We start from the raw sequence: 20,893 nt of genomic DNA on the forward strand, positions 1-20,893 counted from the left end.
CCAGGGAGCTTTTAGGGGCGGGGTCCGCTGTTTCAACCCTCCTACCCTCGTTCTTTCTTGAAACATGCTTTAATAGAGAAAGTATGCAATGCATACTGCTCTGCTACAACCCCCCACTATACTGCATCTGGGGTATTCGTGACTGGACGTCTGGGGGGATCACACACATTTCCGATTAGGAGGAGGGAGGGAGAGAGAGAGAGAGAGAGAGAGAGCGAGGGAGCGAGAGAGAGAGAGAGATTACCCTTTCATTCCAGCCAATGAGACGGTCGATACACTAAGATTTTCATAGTTGTGCAGGAGCACAAAGTGGAGTGAGTGTGTGTGAACTTCCAGGTAAAACTGCAAACCAACTTAAGGTAAGTCGAACCGCCTCTGCTCCCTCTGTTATTTGGCGCTGGCTGCATGGGCAGGATTGCTCAGCCAGAACATGGAGCCTATAGCCTAAATGTATGTCCTGCTTTTGAAAGCAGAGGTTTTGCACCTGTGTTGCTTGCCTTTGTCCTTGGCAAAGTTTTTTTTTCCTCCTTCTTCCTCCAGCTCTTTCTAGCACACGGTTCATCCACTTTGGCGAACCTGTTATCGGTCCAAAAACCCAAACACATTAGAGATCGATTGCGCAAGTGATGGAAGCAGGGGGATGTTGTTTGGTCAGCGTCGACTTTACGCTTTAAAACACTGCTGGCCTGTTGCTCGACTGTTGTTTTGGCGTTTGCATGTGCCAGTTACCAAACTCAAGTCGACGCTTTGGGCTCACGGCTTCGCTTCAGGAGCGCCTCGCGCACCTTGGTAAACGCTGTAAAAGAATGTGTTTTTATGGTTGCAATTGCCGCCCATATGCAAAAAGTACATTCAGTCCCGTACTTGACTGCCAAACGCGGACTAGTTGAGCGGACGGTCTGCTGCTGCAAGAGAAGTGCACGTCGCCTGTTGAGCTGTTTGGAAACGAGTTTTAAAAGCGACGAAACGACGTCGTGCGTCTCGTTTGGCTTTAAATCGTTTCAAGCGAGGACGTATTTCTCAAATTACTCCGACTTCCTGCTTCGGTGCGGCCGTTTTTGATAGGCTGTGTTGGCAATTAGAGTTTGGCACATTCCTCGCAGAGCTGCCCGTTGTGGTAAGCGACCACCTTGGGACATTACCAAAAGTCAGTTTTAAGTGGTTATTTATTGTTTGTTCCACCCATGGAAATAAATCCATCACGTTTACAAGTGATCAAAGTGGAATATACAATGTTTACAGTACCAGTGCTATTAATCAGGCCCGTGATGGGCTGCAACTAGAGCTGAAACAAGTCAGTCGACAAAATAATTCACCAATTGATTTTTTTAAAATTAATTTATTAATTTATTTTTTACAAAGACTTAACTGGCAATTGTTGTGAAAATCGATTTAACGTGCAAAGTAGGTTTTTTGGGTTTTTTTTTTAGTTTTTATGCAGAAATGCAAACGTTATAGCCACCTGAATGTTGGTCAGGCAGTCCAAGCGACACGAAGACGTCCTGAAGGGCTGCAGGAGCTGTGAAGGCCATTTCTCGCCATTTTATTGAGTAGACAGTTAATCAGCTGTAAAGGCCTATTTAGAGATTACAGATTTACTTTGTAAATCTAGCTTTTTGACCAAACCAAATATATTCACCTAAACCTTACACATTACTATAAGAAATTAAATGACTCTTACATTATCCAAATAGCTGTAGCTTTATTTCCCAGTTTTGCACTACAGGCTCCAAACTGTAAATTTACTAGTAGTTTCAATTCTTTTTGTTAAGCTTTTGCATGTAGCGTCTTTCATTTCTTGCAAATCATTGTCTGAGTTGCACAAGTTTTACATTTAAAAATGTCGCATCACCACACGTACAACATGTAACGCCTAGCAGAGGGCAGATGGAAGTGGGGAGTGTAGTACAGTAGATGCAGATTTTGGATGGTAGATTGAGTTGTGAATATCTGTGCTACTTTTAGTCTCTGCACACCATTCTCATGTTTCCTTGCATTTGCCAGACCCCTGTCTGTGTTCCGATGAACCTGGTGCCAAGGCTTATGTATAAGCAGTTCCCACGCTTGCTCTTGGAAAAGAGTCCTGTGTGATCCTGAATTATCCTGTTAATGATGTCATTAAGCACTGATTGGAACTCATTGTGGTAATTGTGCAAAAAGAAAATTATTTGAAGTGGTATAATAGAGCTGATTATGCTAAATTTGTCAGAGACGATTGCTGCGCTGCATTCAAAACGAGTCATTTTTTCCACGTTCCTCTGCTCGCATCTCCAGCTCCTGATACTCAACTCTGCTCCTCTTTAAGCCCTCGAGGCCGCTGCTCCAGGCTTTGATGCCCACACAGTTTGAAGCAGGTGGACAGACGCAGGCATGAGTAACAGTGGGACCAAAGAGCCATCTCCTCAGCCAAGCACTGCCCAGTCACCTCCTGAGCCTCAGCGTAGGGGCAGAGGTCGACCAAGAAAACAGCAGCAGGTAGGACTCCATTTATTAAGCGTGTGAATGTGATGAGCTTTGCCTTACTGAGCCGATGGCGTGTTTACATCTACTAGATCCACATCTAATGTTTCTCCACAGGAGCCTGTTGGACCACCAACTCCAAAGCGGCCAAGAGGACGACCAAAAGGCAGCAAGAACAAAGGCCCCAGAACTGCACTGAAGGTTGAAACTGATCAGAGTATAATTTCATCACAGTTAATTTGTTTCAAATAACCAGATATTACATAATTGAAATGGGCATAATAAGAAAGCTGAAATAGATGCAGGTGCTTAGGGTTTAGTGACAGTCTCTGCACTTTTTAAAAAATAATTCAGACTTTGCAATCTTAGTGGGCTTAACTTTGCAATGTACCCGTGTTAGTGAGGGTTTTTTTTGTGTGTAATACAATTTAATTCAATTATACTTTTGTGGCTACAAAGCAGCCATCACAAGGGCAAATATGAGGTTGCAAAACAAAGACGGAAAGAAAGACGAGCTCAAGTTAAACCACCGCAGTTTTTATGCCTCATGCATTATTATTCTGACAAATAAAACATTGTCTTGTCAGGAACAACGATTACATTACATAAATGGTTGGAAGTATCAGACTGGATGGACTTGCTTACACCACCTTGCTTACACCAGCTTTAAAGACTTATTTTACTGTAAAGATCAGCAATTTTCTGGCAATAGACTCATAAATGATTTGATTAGTCTTTTCCCATATAAACCAACCAATATTCATCGTTTTGCTGCTTGTAAAATTAGACAGAAATTTGTGTGCATATAAAAAAATTGGGTTTCACTGTAGTTTAAAAGTAAAGAAAACTTGCTGTAGAAGGTGTGACATCATCATCATCATTGATCCACATCTTGTAGTGGATCAACTATTTGGCTAATCATACAAAAATATGCTGAAAAATATAATTTGACATTTTTCTGTTTTGTCAGAAGACATCAGACTCACAAGATTTCTTTTTCATTCTTCATCACTAGCTCTGAGGGGGAAGTGTTATTGTCAGGCAACTGAGCTTGTTAAACTTGTTACAACATGGCAGAGAGAGGTATTTCATGTATAAGCCTGCAATTAGACATGGCAAATCACACAAATCCATCCTTTGTGTTTTCAACCTGAACATTTCTCAGAACAGATGGATTTTAAAGAAAAGAACTCCACGAATGTTAATTTAAACGTTCCTCTTTAATTGTTTAAAATCATTTTACTTGGTTGTGATAGGCCAAGTAAACTTTGCACATGCTGATGCCTGCGAAAACTTTAATTTGGCATATTGTTCATCTATGCAGGCACTGAACATGCATACATCTCCTACCCCTTGCATTTTTTTATTTATTTTTTTTTTTTGCACTAAATTCTGAAGTTTTGTTTCAACTGTTGACTTTACCAACAGGAGTTGTACAGCCCCATCAAAGTATTCACCAAAATGTTTCTTTAATTAAGGAAATGATGCCACTCCTGAGAGGGGTGTTCCCCCCTTGACCTACAGGAAACTGTATCTAGCAAATAAATATGGCTGCTGGATTGAAGATTGAAAAACTACAATACTCTAAAGAAAACCACAGGATTTGTGTTTTCAACCGTTTTTCTCTTCCTCTGCAGAAAGTAGAGCCCATTGGAGAGAAGCGACCACGTGGGCGACCAAGGAAATGGGTATGAAGCAATCACTGACATTCATGGAGTTAATTGTAAATGTATGTCCAAAGCCTCCAAGGTGTCTGTGTATGCTGGAGCTGAGCAGTCCTTGAGGGCTCGTTTTCCTTCATGTTTAATTAATTCTGCTGCCTCTCTTTTCACAGCCCCAGAAAGTAGTGCTAGAAGTAACTGAAGAACAGCAGGTGAGGAAAACGAAATCTTTAAAGTGCAGTAGGGTGGTCCGGTTTTGTTTTGATGTAGCACTTTGAGACGCACGTTCCCACAACTGAAACGCTGTTGTTGTTGTGAAAGGGCCGCTGTTTGAATAATGGAATTAGGGCCTGTGTTTAAGATACGCTTGAGACAACTTCACAAAATAAAGTAAACCACTTAACATTCACAGCCGCGTTCCCCACTATATCAAATTTATGGCTTAACAAACTTAGCTGTGGCTTTGCGGCGGAATCCTTAAAACATTTACAATCATCAAATCATTGAAGTCTCTTGCAGTGTAATCTGTATTATTATAAGTCACTTTCAGAGTTTGACTGTGGTGTAATGTGAGCCCTGCTTCAGTTGGGCAGAAATCTCATTTTGTGTCATACATTTACCTTTTGACTAATGTCAGTTACATTTATGTTGTGAGACCTGCAGTGCTGATTTGCATAGCTTATCTTATTTATTAATATCAAAAGTTCATCATCAAAGAAAAACGACATTCAAAAGTCCCTTGTACTTTTTAGTGAAGCTGCAACTAAAACAACACGCTATTATCTGGCCTGCAAACTCTACAGGGTGAGTAAAAAAACAACAAAACAAAAACATTAACAGTTGCACAAGTAGTGTATGCACTGTACATTTTCATAACCAGTCTACTCACAGGTATTGATAAATACCTAAAACAAAGAGCAAAATACAAATAAAAAATGTCTAACATTAAGTTTTAAAATATTGAATCTGCTTGAAACTAGTAGGTAAAGGTTTGTAGAAAGTTGCACCAACTAGTGATGAATATTTATATAATACAAATAAATATTTTCTACTAAATGTTATTCACCCCCTTTAAGATATTTAATATAGTATACTCAGTAACTTACAAACTTAAGTCCCTAAAATGACATGGTGTTGACATGTCCTCCATGATGCTGCAGATACTGTTTTTTTTGGGGTTTTTTTTAAAGCTGCTTTTAGTCCTGGTAGGATTTACTGATGGCAATAAAAGTGAGATGGAGAGAGAGACATGATGGAAACACAGCCGCTAATCTACTAGGATCTGCAGGTTATATAAAATTAGGCTTAGTGATGTGCAGCCTGTTGACTTTAAACTGGTCGTGGCACAGAATCCCATCCTCTGGCTTTGTCATTTTAACAGTAAAGTCCTTTATGCTATATGTATACACTCAGCTGCCACTTTGTGGGCTACACTTAATGCATTAAGTGTCACCATAACGATCATGGTCCATATTCTGAAAAGTGTCCAGTTAAACTGCCTGATAAATTTGCAGTACTGTTGATCTGTATTGCAGTACTGGTAAAGTAGCAAGTGACACCAGTGTCAAAATAAAGCCTTTCCTTATATTTTTCTGTATCTGTTCATAGAAGAACATCCCAAATAATTCCATTTTCTGAAAAGTGCCCCAAAATCTAACAATTGTAAAAGGGAAAGACTTTCAAGAAGCGAAACTGCCTTGTTTTTTGTGTTCTGAAGCACATTGTCTTTAATTAATCCTTTTTACTCCCCTGCACGTTGCGTATCTGCTCTTTTTAAATATATGGATTTCACTTTGCGCAATACTGTGTTTCAGTTCAGTACTCGTAGGATTTGTGTATGTTATAACCTTCTCAGGCCTTGGCACATTTTTACTAAAATGCAACTATAAAACCACTTAAAAACTCATTACCTTAGCACATTTGATAGCAAAGCTGTGAATGCACATGCTTCTTGCGCTTCATGTACACTGACTTCATGAGGATATGCCAAATTCTTGAAAATTCACAGATGCCGTTGCTAAATTCCCCAGATAAACCGCCAGAAACATCGTCTTGTGACACCAAGTGCTTCTCTGTAACTTTGGTTCGTTTAGCCATTTTTTTTTTCTTCTTCTTCTTCTTCTTTTTTTTTTTGAATTTCAAATGAAGTTGCACAACAGTTCTCACCGAAACGGGGCAGTTCTCTTGATGCCCCTCGTGTGTCTTATCGCATCTTCTCCACTAAGCAGTTTGTCAAAGGGGTTGAGATGCTTTAAGAACTGAAACCGTTGAGACAGACTCCATTTCTCAGACGCACACACATGAAGGGGAAGAATGAGTCAATATAGTGAGGGGAAACCTGCTCTAACTGTTCTCTTCCCCTGTCTTTTTGGTTTCCTGATGTAACTGTCATCTTCCTCACATTTCTGGGTCTGACAGCTGGAACCTGCTTCCTCGCACGCAATCGCTCCATGAGATTTTAACAGTCATTCTTGTATTCTCGTGCGTTTTCTAGTATTGATTCATGTGCTTGAGCATCATGAGTCAGTAGACCAAAAGAGATAACAACAAAGTGAAAAAGTCTTTTGGGTTTTTTTTTTTTGTTTGTTTTTTTTGGGTGTCCTGCTGTTCCAGGGCGCTTCAGAAGAGGCTGAGGAGGGTCCCTCGTCATCTCAGGCGGCAGCACAGGAGGAAGGGGAGTAGATAGGGCACCTCTCTACCTACCTCAAGGTTTGGCCTCAGATAAACAGGGGTTTAAATCTGACTCCTATCTGTGATGGGGATTCAGGAACACACAGACACACACACACACTCAAAAGTAATTGCAGTCAGTAATTTCTTCTCCTGATGTGATACCTTGGATTTGTTATCAATTTAAGAGTTTTGGATTTTTGGTGAGCAAACTGTGTTTTAACATTGGAGTATTTGATCTTTCAGTAAGGTTTATTGAATAGGAATAGTTCCACTTTTTGGGAAATGCACTTATTCTCTTTTACTGAGACATACCATTTTCACATATAAATATGCCGTTCATACCTGCAGCATCTCTAAAGCTCGCACACAAATATTGTCTCATTTCTGAAATCTAAAAATGTAAAAGCAGTTTTTGTGGTCTTTTTAGACGTGCCTGCTTCTCATGTGACTTTAAGCAGTAAAGGAAAAACAAAAAGGGTGCATTTTCCATAAAAATTTAACTATTCCTACAAGTATGCCAGCTTTCCTGAACCCCTTAGTGTGCATGGTTGAGTGTGAGCGCGTGTGTGTGGCGGTTGCATGGAGAGGGGACTGGGCTGCTGGCTGAAATGAGACTGGTTAAGAAAAACAAAGGAACCAAACTGAATTGTTTTTATTGAAACATGTTTCTAAATCAAATATCACAAACCCTCGTATGAAACATCGTTACAATATAGACATGGTGCGCTGAAGTCATTATTATAAAAGTTGTGTGAAAGGTTTAAACTGAAAATGAAATATCAAATTATTTGAGGGGCGGGGCAGGGGCGCCTTACAAAAAAAAAAAAAAAAAAAAAAGATTAAATTGGATCCAAAAAAGTGACATTCAGGGTTTTGTTTTTCTTCAATCCAGCAGCTGATTTGAGAGAAATTGTTTGAATATTTCATTTAGAAAAGAGAAACCCTTCACACATCATTTAGTCAACAAGGATGTTGACATGTCATTTATTTTTTTCACTCAGGATTTCACTATTAACAGTGCTTTTACACCATATTGAAACCTCAGGTACAAAACTATTCAGGAACATGTTGTCTACTCAGAAAAAATTATGGTGCTGTGTTTGTTGTGCATTTCTGATCTGTATTTGACATTACCAGTATGCCTTGACACAAAGACCTCATTTAAACCTCAGTTACCTTCAGCTTCTTAATCTCTCATTCTACCTCAGTAACACAAAATGATCTCCTGCAAAGTAATCCTTCGCTCCCTCAACAGTGATATACACAATTACTGTACACACACACACGTGCGCTCGCAAACACACACAGGTTTTTGTGCAGATATACAGTACGATTACACACGAGGTTTTCAGGGCTGCAGGCCAACACGTGGAAGCAGATGTTACACTCCAGTCGAGGAGTACAAATAAAAGCATCAGTAGAATTTTTTTTTAACTGTATTTGATATAAACTGAAGTGAGATTTTGTTTGTTTGCTCTCCTGGGAAATAAAATGCAGCCAATAGTTTACAACAACCTGATGAAATACTTGCTTTTTAGGGTGCAGTTCCTCATGAAATACTTGTTTTTGTTTTTTGGGGGTGGGGTGGGGATTGTTATTCTTTTCTCATTTTTATTCTATCATGTATTTTCTGATTCTTACACTGTAAATTGTATGTGTGACACTCTTAATACATGGCAGCAAATAACCACAAAGTGCTGAAATACATAAGCGTTATGGCTAACTTCAGGCACCGGCCATACCAGACCGACTAAGGCTATAGCAACAAAACACCTCGTTGTACTGAAAGTATTGGGAGTGCTTTTTATGGTCTATCAATTAAACAAGTTTAACTCTATTTAGTTTCATAGAGAGGAAGTGCGTCGTATCTTGTTGCAAATTTTACAGTCTTCCTTTAAAGGATTGTTTCACTTACCTCTAAAAGCATGCAGCTACACAGCTACAGTATGTACACCTCAATGCAACAAAGTGCATGGGATTTATTTTGTGGTGCTTAATGAACATTTTCTGTTGAAGCTACTTTCTACTTAAGAAAATGTTGACAAAGTGGTTTAAGACTTGTCCACACTAACATACTGTGTTAACTCCCAGTCTGTAAGAACTCTATAAATAAAACTCAGTTCATCTCCACTGCATTCAGAAATCTTAAAAAACAAACGAAATGGGAGATTTTCAAATAGAAACAATTAATTCAGAACTAGCTGCATGCCACCAGAAAAAGTGAATGTAGTATTTTTCACCATGAATACAGTACTGTGCAAAAGCCACCATCATTTCTATATTTTGCATACAAGGAGCCAGACTTTCTTGTAATTTTTTTAGGTGGTCTTAAGCAATAGTTCTCCAGGTTTTCTGAAGGTCTTTCAAAGGTTTTCTTTGGATATTGGCTACTTTCTCACTCACTTTCAGTCCAGTCTTTGTAGCCAACCATTTATATAGAAATGTTTTTGTTTGTTAAACCACTAAACGCTGTGCTAGGAATCATTCACGCATTAAAAAAAGGCACCTAACTCAAGGGATGATGAGTGCTGTGTCTTCACATAACAGACAACTTGTCAAAGAACCAATTATAAGTTATTTTGGTAGTTTTGGGCACTTAAAAAGAACAAAGACTTCTTTAGTTGAATCTACAAAATATAACAGTTTTTCAGGCAAATAGTAGTTTTGCTCCAACAAGGTGACTCCTAAAGATCTACTAGAAAGAAAATCCAGCAAAGCCCTGATACAGGACCTGAAGGGTATACCTGACCCTTCAGGTGATTTATCTACTGTTCAAGCCTCATCAGAAATGGTTTTCTGCCCTTCTTAAGGCAGAAATGAGGAGAAAAGGATGAGGTATGCCGAATTACACAAAAACTGGACCAAAAATCTGTGACAATGGGGCTTATGAATTGATGAATATGAATTAGAATTTTTGGGTACAAATCACAGAAAGGAACACTATCAGTCGTGGATTGGCCTCCTCAGACCCCAGACCTCAACGTTATTGAAGCAGTGTGGGCTCATCTTGAAAGAGAACAGAACAAAAGAAGAGCTTTGAATGTCCTTCAAGAAGACCGGAGAACTATTCCTGAAGACTACTTAAAGAAATTACAAAAAGGTTGCCTAAGAGAGTTCAGGCTGTGTTAAAGAATAAATGTGGTCATACCAAATATTGAGGTTTTTTTCCTTAGAAACTGTATTTCCATGTGTCTAAATGTTTCAATAAGTTACTGCACCTATTTCCCAATTTCCTAGCAAAATTTAAAGAAATGAGTGGCTCACGACTTTTGCACAGCACTCTATGTCTCTGGAACCAGACAGTAATGCAGGGAAATGAAATTTACAAAAGAAATGTAATTGAACGATAAAGGTATTTTATATATATATATAATATATATATATATATATATATATATATATATATATTATATATTATATATGTTCGTAAATAGTAAATCTGGTTTCTATCATGAATCAACATAAGTAGCCACATAGATATATAGAATAATCTGGAGAGCTCAGGATGTCTTTTTCCCTCATGGAGATGTTTCTCATACAAATGACTGAATCCTTTATGTCTAAAACATCAGAGGTTAAGAAATTTCCTGCCTCCATGTAGTTTAAAAAATGTTTCTGAGAAGTCGTTTTGTGAACATTTATCCAAATTAGATATCACTTACAAGTTGCTAATTACTGCACATTACTTGAATATCACCATTATTTACTGTATATATGTTTCTTCCACGTAAAATGTACTTATATTATCACTGATATTTTGTATTTCAGTCATTTCATGTAATTCAGCATTGTTGACAAAATTGCAGCCGGATTAGATATTGATTCAGTGTTCATCTGCATTGACTTTAATTTTGTTTTTTGCTTTTTGGGTTGTTTTTTGTTTTGTTTTTTTTGACTATGCTCCCTGGACTACCTCTGAAAACAAACACGCCTGGGTCATCTCTGGGGGAAACTCTTGGTTAAATATGTCTAATAGTTCCCATTAGACCTGCAGGTCATGTGGATCATGAAATTTTGAAGTAACTGTCAAACTAGTACTGTCGTAGTCCACATCACTCATCTCACTACATTCATATGACCATAAGTGAATGGAAGTCAGCCTTAAAGGGTGCCTTTTAATTTAACTACAGCTGAGTCAATGTGTGTTATTTTACAAGAGCTGTCTAGATATTTACTCTCTAAATGGGGACAATGTTTTGTGATTTTACTGATAGTTATATAGTTACATACAGTACTTGATCCATTTTCAACTCTTGAAAAGGTTGAAGTGTAACTTGAGAAATCAACTTTTTATGCCTTACTCTTAACACCATTTTGTAGTTATGTTATGTGTTGATGTGTCCTCATCCACTTCCTTAATAGAACTCACAAACCTGTGATATATATTTTGTTTTGATTCTTTACCTTGTGATTTGTGTTACTCTACATCTGCGCATCACTTATTAATAAAATATCACCTATCAACTCCTTTGTTCTAGATTTGTGCAACAAGAACATTTCGTTAGAAATTGGTTTAAATAACTTTAATGTACACACACGCAGAGAAACAATCCTTAAACGCTCACAAAAGAATAAACCGACTGGGGAGAAACACTTTACTTAAGGATGGAAACACATCCAGCTTTGAATCTTGTCAGGAATGTAGGACCAAAAAAATCACTAGAACACAGATATACACTTCTCTTTTATGAAACATAGACGTAGATACTGAAGCTCAGAAGAACTTCCCTGACAAGCTACCAAATATTTTAACAGCAATGACATGACATGATTTTTTTTCCTTAAAAAAAAGTGCATCCCACTTCATTTGTGTGCCATATGATAACAGTGCAAGATCATACGTGATGCTTCCCGTTGCCCTTCTCCACCATACATGCAACCGCTGCCGTTCCACGCATGGTGACGATAACCTTCATCGGAGCTCCAGTTGCTCCGCCACACAGTCTGGTTTCCCTTTATAGAGGCCAGCAAACCTCGCAAACTGATTTTATCCAATGGAAGAGAGCTGTTAAGCATTGAGAGCTTTGGCTACATCTGTGAAGACAAGACGACTGGGCCTTTGTGTTGTCCCCTGGGAGCTTGTAAGAGTCTGCAGGAAAGCGGTAGCAGGAAGCAGGAAAGCGAAAACCGTTACATTAAGATCATGTGATGACACAAGCTTTATAGTGTCATTAGTAATAAAATAAAGAAGGACAGAAGGAAACTATAACAATAACTAAATTATTCTTTTCCCAGTAATGTTTTGCTACTTTTAGAACAATAAGAGCACCTACACAGACTTAGCATTTTAGTTTTAGACTGTGATTCATTACTGAAACTAGAAAATTTGCACCAGAGGCCACAGACCACAGATGATGTAAATCATAAAATCCGGAATTATGAAAATACCAGCATGTGTTATAAAACTGATTGATGCCGTTGTCCTGGTTGTTTTACACAGCCAAAATAAAGTTTTGATAAAAAAAATATTAAGGTTTGAAAGCCATTTTTAGGCTTTCAAATGCATTTAATGGACAACATCAACAAGGACACAGTGGGATAGATTTAGTCGACATCTGAAAACTCTGAAAATGTGTTTGCTTCATGTGGCCCCTGGGGTAGCTTATGTGTAAGTATTTAGTTGAAAGAGTGACAAGGAAAGGATGTGAAAGGTAATATGAATGTAGGTTCAAAGGAAAAGGCAGTTTGATGTAGCACTGTTTGTCCTCCATGTATATACTCTAATGCAGATTAGGTCAATGAATTAGAGGTTGTAGTTTTATTTGAGATACAGATACAAAGACAGCATGAAAGAATAAGGGTAGTGAGAAAAGGGGGTTTTAGAGAAATGGTTGAAACGACATACAGGCCATACTTTACCATTTTTTGCCTTTTATAACTATGCCATTGTCAAAACTTAAAAGGAATTAAAGAAAATAAGGAATTATGACAGCGAAAACAACCTCATAAGAAAAACATACAAAAAATCTGCACTGAAATTTTCAGATTATACATAAAAATAAACACAAACAGTAAAAAAGAAAAACTGCTACTTGGAAAAACTGTCAGTCCTACCTTGGCGTTGGGCCCTGTGATGCTGCCTTCCCGACCGTGATCCAGTAGTTCCTGTTCCAGCAGGTCATCTTGTTCTTCAGCTGGATCGAAGTTGTACATGGGCATGAGCTGGTGTCTCAATTTCTCCAACCTGTGTGATGACAGGTTAAAGATGAGCAAGGGGGGGAAACGACTTTGAAATTAACATAATAATCATGTTGAACACATACTGAGCCAAACTTGGTGCCCTCTGTGTGATCCTAGTGGGACTAATTTGAGCAAATGATTTGCTTTTTTCAGGAATGATTATGCACTAGATCTCAATGTAAGCTTAAACCCATGAAATACCTAATAAATATATGTTTTAGTTGAGTTAATTAATTATTTTCGTTTTGTGAAGACTCAAAACGGATGGTAATCCAGCCTTGCTTGGTTGTGGCAACTTACCGCTTCCGTTTCCTGATATACAGCATCTGGAATGGAGAAGCAAAGATATGACGGAGAAAGTTAAATAACTTTTATGTTTTATACTGTGTGAAATGGTTTTGAAGAGACCATGTTTAAATGATTCCTTACTATTGCCACTGCTAAGCCAATGACTGTGATGATGCCAAAAGGTACGAGCAACATTCCCATGCCTGAGCTCTCAATCACGACTTCTGGCAACGCAGTGGCATTCAAATTGGTCTCATTTGTCGTTATAGTCACAGTCATTAATGTTCTTGAGGTGATATTGTCTCTGCTTCCAGGACTTGTTGAGAGGAAGGGGATCGTGGAGGTTGTGGGGGTTGTGGCAGTTGTTGAGAAAAAACTTGTAGTTGTCCTGGTTCCATTTGCAGCCATGGTCGAGTGTGGAGTGTGGCTCTTCACTATTTGTGTAGATGCTGTTATACTGTTCAGCCTCTAGTGTGTGTCATGATCAGCAAAAGTGTCTTCGTGCTGGTCCGACGTCTCCTGAGGCATCGACGGTGCTTTGGCCATAAGATCTGTAAAATAAAACCTGACACATGAAGGAGAAGCTGATAACTATTTTGCTACAATGAATCTGTAGAAGGTTTCATGTGATAAAATGAATTGAATGAACTATAACCATATATATGAAAATGCTTACATCTTATTTTCTTATTTCTTTTTGACTCGTGATTAAGTTAAATCTTTAAAAAAAAAAAAAAAGCAAAGAATTAAACATTTCACTTTTGGAACCCTCACCCTCATATTTACTCAAACCGTGGTGATTGTGCCAGTGGGTTGTGGTAGGTGTTTTGGGCAGGATGTGGGTCGTAAACGCACAGAAGGAAATCGGTATGCAGGAAAAAAAAAGCTTCATGAATTTCAGCGGAATGGTAAGCGTTCAAACTTCAATATGCACTGTGAGGAAATGTGTTGGCAGCGTATTCTAACATCAAAATCAACTTACATCCACCCACACACACACACAGGTTCCATAAATATCCTCTGCATCCAAGACTTGGTACATGTACCTTCCACACACGTACTATGCACATCCCATGAGAGTGCAAAGTAGTTTTTCCTTAAGATTTACATTATATGAGGAGTGCTAAAAGACGAACATGCTTTCCATTTTGTTATATGGTGACACAGAAAGGCATAGACATATAATCCATTCCTCCCTCCTCATCCTGTCTGCTTGTGCTCTTAATGAGGAACATGTGCAACTGAAGCCAACCAATGAAAAACAAAGACTGGATTCAGTCATTGCTCTTGTCCAGTTAGCAATTCCTACACTCCACAAAGACGGAGCATGCAACATTTTACATGGTCTTTGTGAGGATGATTGCATGATTGTATTACCATGTGATACGGATGCGTGTTATTTTTAGTTAACGTGTAGTGGATCTCAGCTGTCCTGCACTAACAGCTGAAGCTAATAATCCTGCCACCATGACCAGGTCTTACTCATGTGTCCTCTCAGATTAGAGATCCATACGTACCTTAACATACAACATGCATGCTCAGAGGTGACCTGCGGCAGACTAGGGGCAGCTAAAGACAGAGAATTTTCACTGTAAGAGGCAACATTTGCTCCAGTGTTTGCCCCTCCTCCTCCTCTTCTGCTTCCCCCTTTAGCAATGCAGGTATTGGACAAGCTGTTTACATTGACAAAACAGCCATTTTCTCTGAAGATGGTTTCCACACGTCAAAGAAACCCTACCCTGGTAACCCCCAAGATCTTCCTTTCCAGTTCTTTGATAGCCTCCTAGGATCTACTCCCGTCGTCTTGCCCTTTCTTGTATTTCACACAGCAGAGGTTGCTCTGGGGATGCTGCAAACAGAGATCAGTGCGGCAAGCTCCCTCCCCCTTCACCCTGTAATTGGTCTAATGGCTTCAAGATGATGAATGTGGTTGGCTCCCTCAGCTGTCTGTTTGGCTTTGCAAGGATGAGAATGGGATTTAATGGGACTGCACACCAGATGCTGTCAGACTCGTGTGAATGACTGCATCCGGGTGGCAGGTCTGAGGAAATTAACCCTGTGATGTCTTCTGTCCGAACCTCAATGACCCGAATTCCCCCAGGAACACATGAACAGAAGAAGAAACCAGCAAAGAATTCAGCATTAAAATTTTGTTTCACTGGTAAGGATTTGCACAGTTGCACAAAAATCACCACACTGATAAGTGACTGAACACATTTTATTTTCCATTTTTTTGTCGATTTTAAGCAAATCTGTAGATTCTTTAAGTCATTTTGAACAAGTTTCCAGTAAACATTGCCACAAATTCTGAAAAAATAAAAATAAAATCATTATTATTTGTTTCCACCTTTTTGATATGTGAAACTGTGGGTATAATAGTACAATTCTTATACATTACTACCCTGCATAACATATCTTACAAAATTTGTTTGGAGATTTGAAGTTAAAACACTTTCTGTAGTCAGTTACAGTCACTGGTTTAATAATACAATTAGGTTGATTAGTAATTTCTGCCTATCTGCATTGTCTAAGCTTTTATGCCAAGACCTCTATTCCCAGTCACCTTCTCCAGCTCCTCTAAGGCAAGACCCAAGGCAAGCCATCTGAGAGACTTAATCTCTTCAGCAGGACCCAGATCTGTCTCAAGATCTCCTCTTAGTTGGATATGCCTAAAATACCTCACCGAGGAAGCACCCAAGAGGGACGACCCTAGTCAGATCCCAAAACTAAATAAGCTGGATCCTTTTAATTGTGGACTGTTAGGAGTTTCAAACCCTTCATGAATTACTGAGCTCCTAACTCAATGTCTAATAGACCTGGCAGCCACCCTTCAGAGGAAGCTCATTTGTAGATTTAGATAAAATGTGTAAAAGCAATAATGACTTGATACACTAAACATTTTCTGATTGATTTGAACAAAATAAAATTAATCACGATCATCAAAATGATAAAATATAAAAGATAATGCATATAACATGCCTTCATAATCAGTCTCCATCTGATATCCGCCTCCATCGATATTAAACATGAAAAAACACCTGAAAATATTAAAGACAAATTCCAATTAACACTAAGTGAAACTACGATGGCGTATTAGGGCCACATTAAGAAATTTATAAATTATTGTCCAATTTGAGAAAGAAGATGAAATGTGGAGGTTAAAGTTGTTTTTTTCAAGTCAAACACTGCCATGGCTGATATACCTTCTACAAAATACCTTGTGTATGATGAGTTAGTGAAACAACTTGATGAGCTGTCTCATTGTGTCTTGTGATGCAACATGACTGGATGAGAGTGTGTCCATCGACACCCTTGCATCTGTCCATTTCCAGTAATTTTATTTTGCAAACCCGGCCAACTCATTCAAATTTGTGTGTTTTTTCCTTCTGACCAGAAGCAGCTTTCTGCACCATCTCTTCAATGGTGTTGTACTTCTCACACTGTGTGTATGTGCTAAAAATAATAATAATTTTTTACTAAAACTGATCCTGAAGTATGATTTCACTAGCTTGTCTACACAGGGCATTTTGTAGAGCGTATAGCAGCCGTGGCAGATGTTTGACTTGAAACGACAACTTTAATCTCCACATTTTGACTTTTTTCCTCCCTTTATGCTCAAAATGAACAATAATATTTTTATTCTTAATGTGACTCTAACACTCCCGTGCAGAAAACAGTCTGATTAGCATATCCAACTTACTGTGCTTTTCGCAGAATATGTTATAGCTTGATTTGAATTAGAGAACTTTTGTGCTGTGTAACAAGAGTGGAGAAGTATGATGTCTTTGTTACAACTTTGTTGTGTTTTACTTACTTGAGCGTGTTCAGGCAACATATCTCTTACCCTCTTTATCAAATACTCTAAAAGCAGCTCTGAGTTCAGAATCCTGGTTCTTTGTTCTTTCATGGTATAGAACCATGAGACCCAGAAAGCTTTCACAGTTAAATACTCTTTTTCCTGAAACATCACAAAAATAATACATTTTAATCTGCTCCATGTGTGATTTTTATGCATATAAAATATATATAAAAAATCAATACATTTACATGTATAGGGGCTACATATACCCTTTTCATTACACCGTACATAATAACTACAGCTAAAGAAGATCCTCTCCAAGCAATATATCTCCTTTAAAGGGATGTATTCTACAGATATATATCAAAATTGTGGGTATGTCTCAGCTTGCATTGGTTCAGACAGAAAACGGAGGAGGGAGGTGTAAAGAGAGCAGGGAAGACAATAGGAAATCGGAAACAGGAAAGGAAATTGCAATATTTCCTCCAGTTCTTCAGATGAAATGACACATAACATAACTAACACAGTTTTGCTAAGTTTAAGTGACATGAAAACTATACTTCAGCATAAGTTAAATCCCAGGAATGCAGTGTTTCAGAGCATCACAGGTCATATAATGGTTAATTCATTATATCATTCATTTCACAAATGCAAGAAACTTTTAAATCACACTAGGAACAATGAGCATTTCATTTCTACAAAAATTAATCATTTTTAAAAAAATATATTTTTAATACAAATAAATGTATAATTTAATAGTTTAAATGTTGGACTCTGTGTGTGTGTGTGTGTGTGTGTGTGTGTGTGTGTGTGTGTGTGTGTGTATTTTCGGTTGCTTGGGAGATTCGGCAATGCAAATAATCATAAAACCACTGGACACTTCTCAGGTTACACACTGTAAAACAATGCCACCTAGTGATTTACAGAGAAACCTGCAGTAAGACTGCGGCATGCATTTTGGAATATTATTGTTCTCTGGGAAAGCTGCTTCATAAATCCTTAATCGATTAAGATGTGTATTAAAATTCTGGGCCCGAATAGGCACAAAGGATAATACCACAAATATCTTAAGATTAATTTATCAGATCAACAAACACCAAACATCAATTTCATATCAGCACTTTTCCTAAGTTGAATAAGCCACATTATCGCTACAGCATTTTACTTGTCTGGTTTGGGCTGATTTTAAAGAGATAAAGCTTCCACTAATGCACACATTAACATTTTTTTAAAGTACGTAAATAGAACCAGTTTACGTGCAACACAGTATAATAAAGCATAACAACTGCAACAACTTGATTAAAGCTCAATCAGTAGACAACAGAAGTACCTTAAAAAGTTCTATGTCCACTTGCTAGATAGATACAGTACATTGCAAAAGTCTTGAGCCATGCCATGCCTAGCATGTTTTGCTAGGAAAATGATGAATAGGTGCAGTGATTTATTGAAATATGTTCAAACATAATTTTAAATTTAGTATATAAGGCAAAAACGGTGTTTGTACACTTGAGAGTCAATATTTGGTCATACCAAATATTGACTCTCTTCCACACAGCCTGAACTCTCTTTGCCAGGTTTTCTTGTAATTTCTTTAAGAAGTCTTCAAGAAATGTTTTCCACGCTTCTTGGAGGACATTCAAAGCTCTTTTTTAGAACAAATTTTGCATTTTTGAGAAGAGCTGCTAGTAACAAAGTGCCCAAAGATACGTTGTCTGTTACATGTAGACACTGGTTCACCTCTTGAGTTTGGTGCTTTTTTAATGCTTGAATGATTTGTATGTTGAGGTGAGATGGTTTAACAAACAAAAGAAAAATCCTATGAAAATGGTCAGGGGCAAGAACTGGGCTGAAAATGAGTGAAAAAGCAGCCAATGGCCAAAGAAAATATTTGCTATTCTTCAGTCTAAGATCACTATAGAGAACATATGGAGAAATTATGGGTAGCTCAAGAACTCTGCAGAGTAAGACAGAGGGTTTTTTTTTTTTCCCACAGCAAGGAATTTTGCAGGTATCTTCTTTGTCCACATCTTTGGCCATCTGGATGAGCTCGGTCTTGGTAGGATTGATTCCAATTAAACTCATCATCCTCTCTAGCTCTTGTGTCTTCACGCCTCCATTTACTTCTTCAACAAACATCTCAAAATTTACCTTGTATTTTTTTATCTGTACTTGTGATAATTTGCTGACCTGGAAGGAAATGAAAATGGGGAAACTGTTTAAGAAGCTGCAATTTTATGCTGCCAACAATATTTATTAGAGGATTGTTAATCATGATCCTAAAACCTCTCATTTCAAGTTAGTCATTTTAGATATTATTCAAATTAATGACTATTAATAGTTAATTCTCAAGATAGCATACTCATCAATTTTTCAGGATTATATAGAAACGAGTCAGTGCGAGTACTGTGTGTAGCGAAAACACTTAATGCACAATAAGAGGATGTCTTAGCCTCATCATTTCTAAATGTTTAATGCTCTTTCCCCAGAGTTTAGAAAAGCCTGCCAGAAGACCATTTATGGCACTTAGAGGATGGACTTGATAATCACCCATGTGGAATAATTTGATACTGATCTCACCCATCAAATGCAACACAGCTACACTGGAAAATGACTAGTTTGTATAGCTTTAAATTCATCAAATATCCGTATTTTTAGAGAAAGTAACAGCAACGCAGCAAAATATTGTAAACAATCAGATGCATTTTTGTGTGACCTCAGTGTCACATGACGACACAGTTATGGGAACTGCTATTAGCTTAGTGTGGCCCATTAGCAGGTGTTTGCACAGCCCCCCGGTGACTTTTATGAAAGCTGACATCCAAATAAGGAGGCACTCAACTGCAAGATGTTATTTTCAACATTACAATGGGAACATTAAGAATTTCACATTTGTTAGCTGAGTGAAAGAGCTGTGTATCACTGTACACCTCATTCCTCTTGTGAGCTAATTCAGTGCAAAGTGCAGAATTTAAAAGGACACAACATGGAAACCAAAATCAAAAGTTATGTGAAGCTATTAGCATTTAATATGTAGATTAGGTAATAGGCAATGAGATAATAGTTACTTTTTTTTAAACATTACTACCAGCTGTCAAGTGAATTTCATGAGCTGAATTTACCAGGTTCCTGTCCTTCTAGTTAAGCAATTACATGACTAATAGATCATTGTGACATTTGCAAATAAATATAATATGACCGGGAGAATTCACATACATTGAATTATAACTTACACAGCAATGTGGGAATACTTTTCTTTCTGCATCTGCATGTTGAAATCAAATAACTGCTTTCATTCATGATCAAAATGCAATATTAAAATGATACTGACAAGCCATAATAAAGATGGTCATGATAATCCAAATGTTATGCCATTTGTTTTTATTCCACGGGGTCACTCAGAGGTATGGTACTAAAGAGATTCTATGTATTCTTCATTTTGCTGATGGCAAAGATTATAGTAGATAAATCCTGTCGTAAAATGTGAGTCTAACAAAAATAAAGAGGGAAAGGTAAACACAGTGGCTTTTGTCAAACACTATTTTCAATGTTACCGATTCCCATCTTGCCTTTATATTTATATATATATATATATATATGTGGACCATCAGTACCAATAATCGATTCAAGGTTTTAAGGGTAGTGATGGATGATGAATGGATGATGCGAGAAGGAAATGAATGTAGAAAGATCAGGTCTTATGTCATCTAAGCCTACTTTGAGCTCCAGATGGTATCTTGAAAATGGAGAGAAGGGAGAGTAGTCTGATTGAAAGAGGGAGGATGGACAAGATGCAGCGAGGGCTTAGATAATGAACGGATGTGGTGACGGGTAT

At 38.0% G+C, this 20,893-nt stretch overlaps 2 protein-coding genes across 4 annotated transcripts; one reads left to right on the forward strand and one right to left on the reverse strand.

Annotated features, from left to right (window-relative positions):
- Window positions 1–73: 73 nt before the first annotated feature.
- LOC102775785 (uncharacterized) lies at window positions 74–10,160 on the forward strand. Of its 2 annotated transcripts, none has more exons than XM_035904499.2 (6): window positions 74–359; window positions 2,275–2,475; window positions 2,578–2,661; window positions 4,098–4,148; window positions 4,295–4,333; window positions 6,735–10,160. In XM_035904499.2, exons 2-6 carry the CDS (start codon window positions 2,371–2,373, stop codon window positions 6,801–6,803), a joined length of 348 nt encoding a protein of 115 aa, XP_035760392.1. In that variant the 5' UTR covers window positions 74–359; window positions 2,275–2,370; the 3' UTR covers window positions 6,804–10,160. The 2 variants fall into 2 exon arrangements, with proteins under 2 accessions (XP_035760392.1, XP_035760391.1); XM_035904498.2 differs by having other exon boundaries at window positions 2,306–2,475.
- A 1,150-nt stretch (window positions 10,161–11,310) lies between these two features.
- Window positions 11,311–15,124, reverse strand: c5h3orf18 (chromosome 5 C3orf18 homolog). 2 transcript variants are annotated; one of them, XM_006783168.3, is made up of 6 exons: window positions 14,780–15,124; window positions 13,404–13,827; window positions 13,275–13,300; window positions 12,849–12,978; window positions 12,654–12,689; window positions 11,822–11,883 (listed from the first exon to the last, which is right to left on the reverse strand). In XM_006783168.3, exons 2-5 carry the CDS (start codon window positions 13,668–13,670, stop codon window positions 12,684–12,686), a joined length of 429 nt encoding a protein of 142 aa, XP_006783231.1. In that variant the 5' UTR covers window positions 13,671–13,827; window positions 14,780–15,124; the 3' UTR covers window positions 11,822–11,883; window positions 12,654–12,683. The 2 variants fall into 2 exon arrangements, with proteins under 2 accessions (XP_006783230.1, XP_006783231.1); XM_006783167.3 differs by lacking the exon at window positions 12,654–12,689 and having other exon boundaries at window positions 11,311–11,883.
- Between the last annotated feature and the right edge of the window lie 5,769 nt (window positions 15,125–20,893).

Source organism: Neolamprologus brichardi, chromosome 5 (assembly GCF_056152115.1).
Source record: "Neolamprologus brichardi isolate AB-2024 chromosome 5, ASM5615211v1, whole genome shotgun sequence".
Lineage (NCBI taxonomy): Eukaryota > Metazoa > Chordata > Actinopteri > Cichliformes > Cichlidae > Neolamprologus > Neolamprologus brichardi.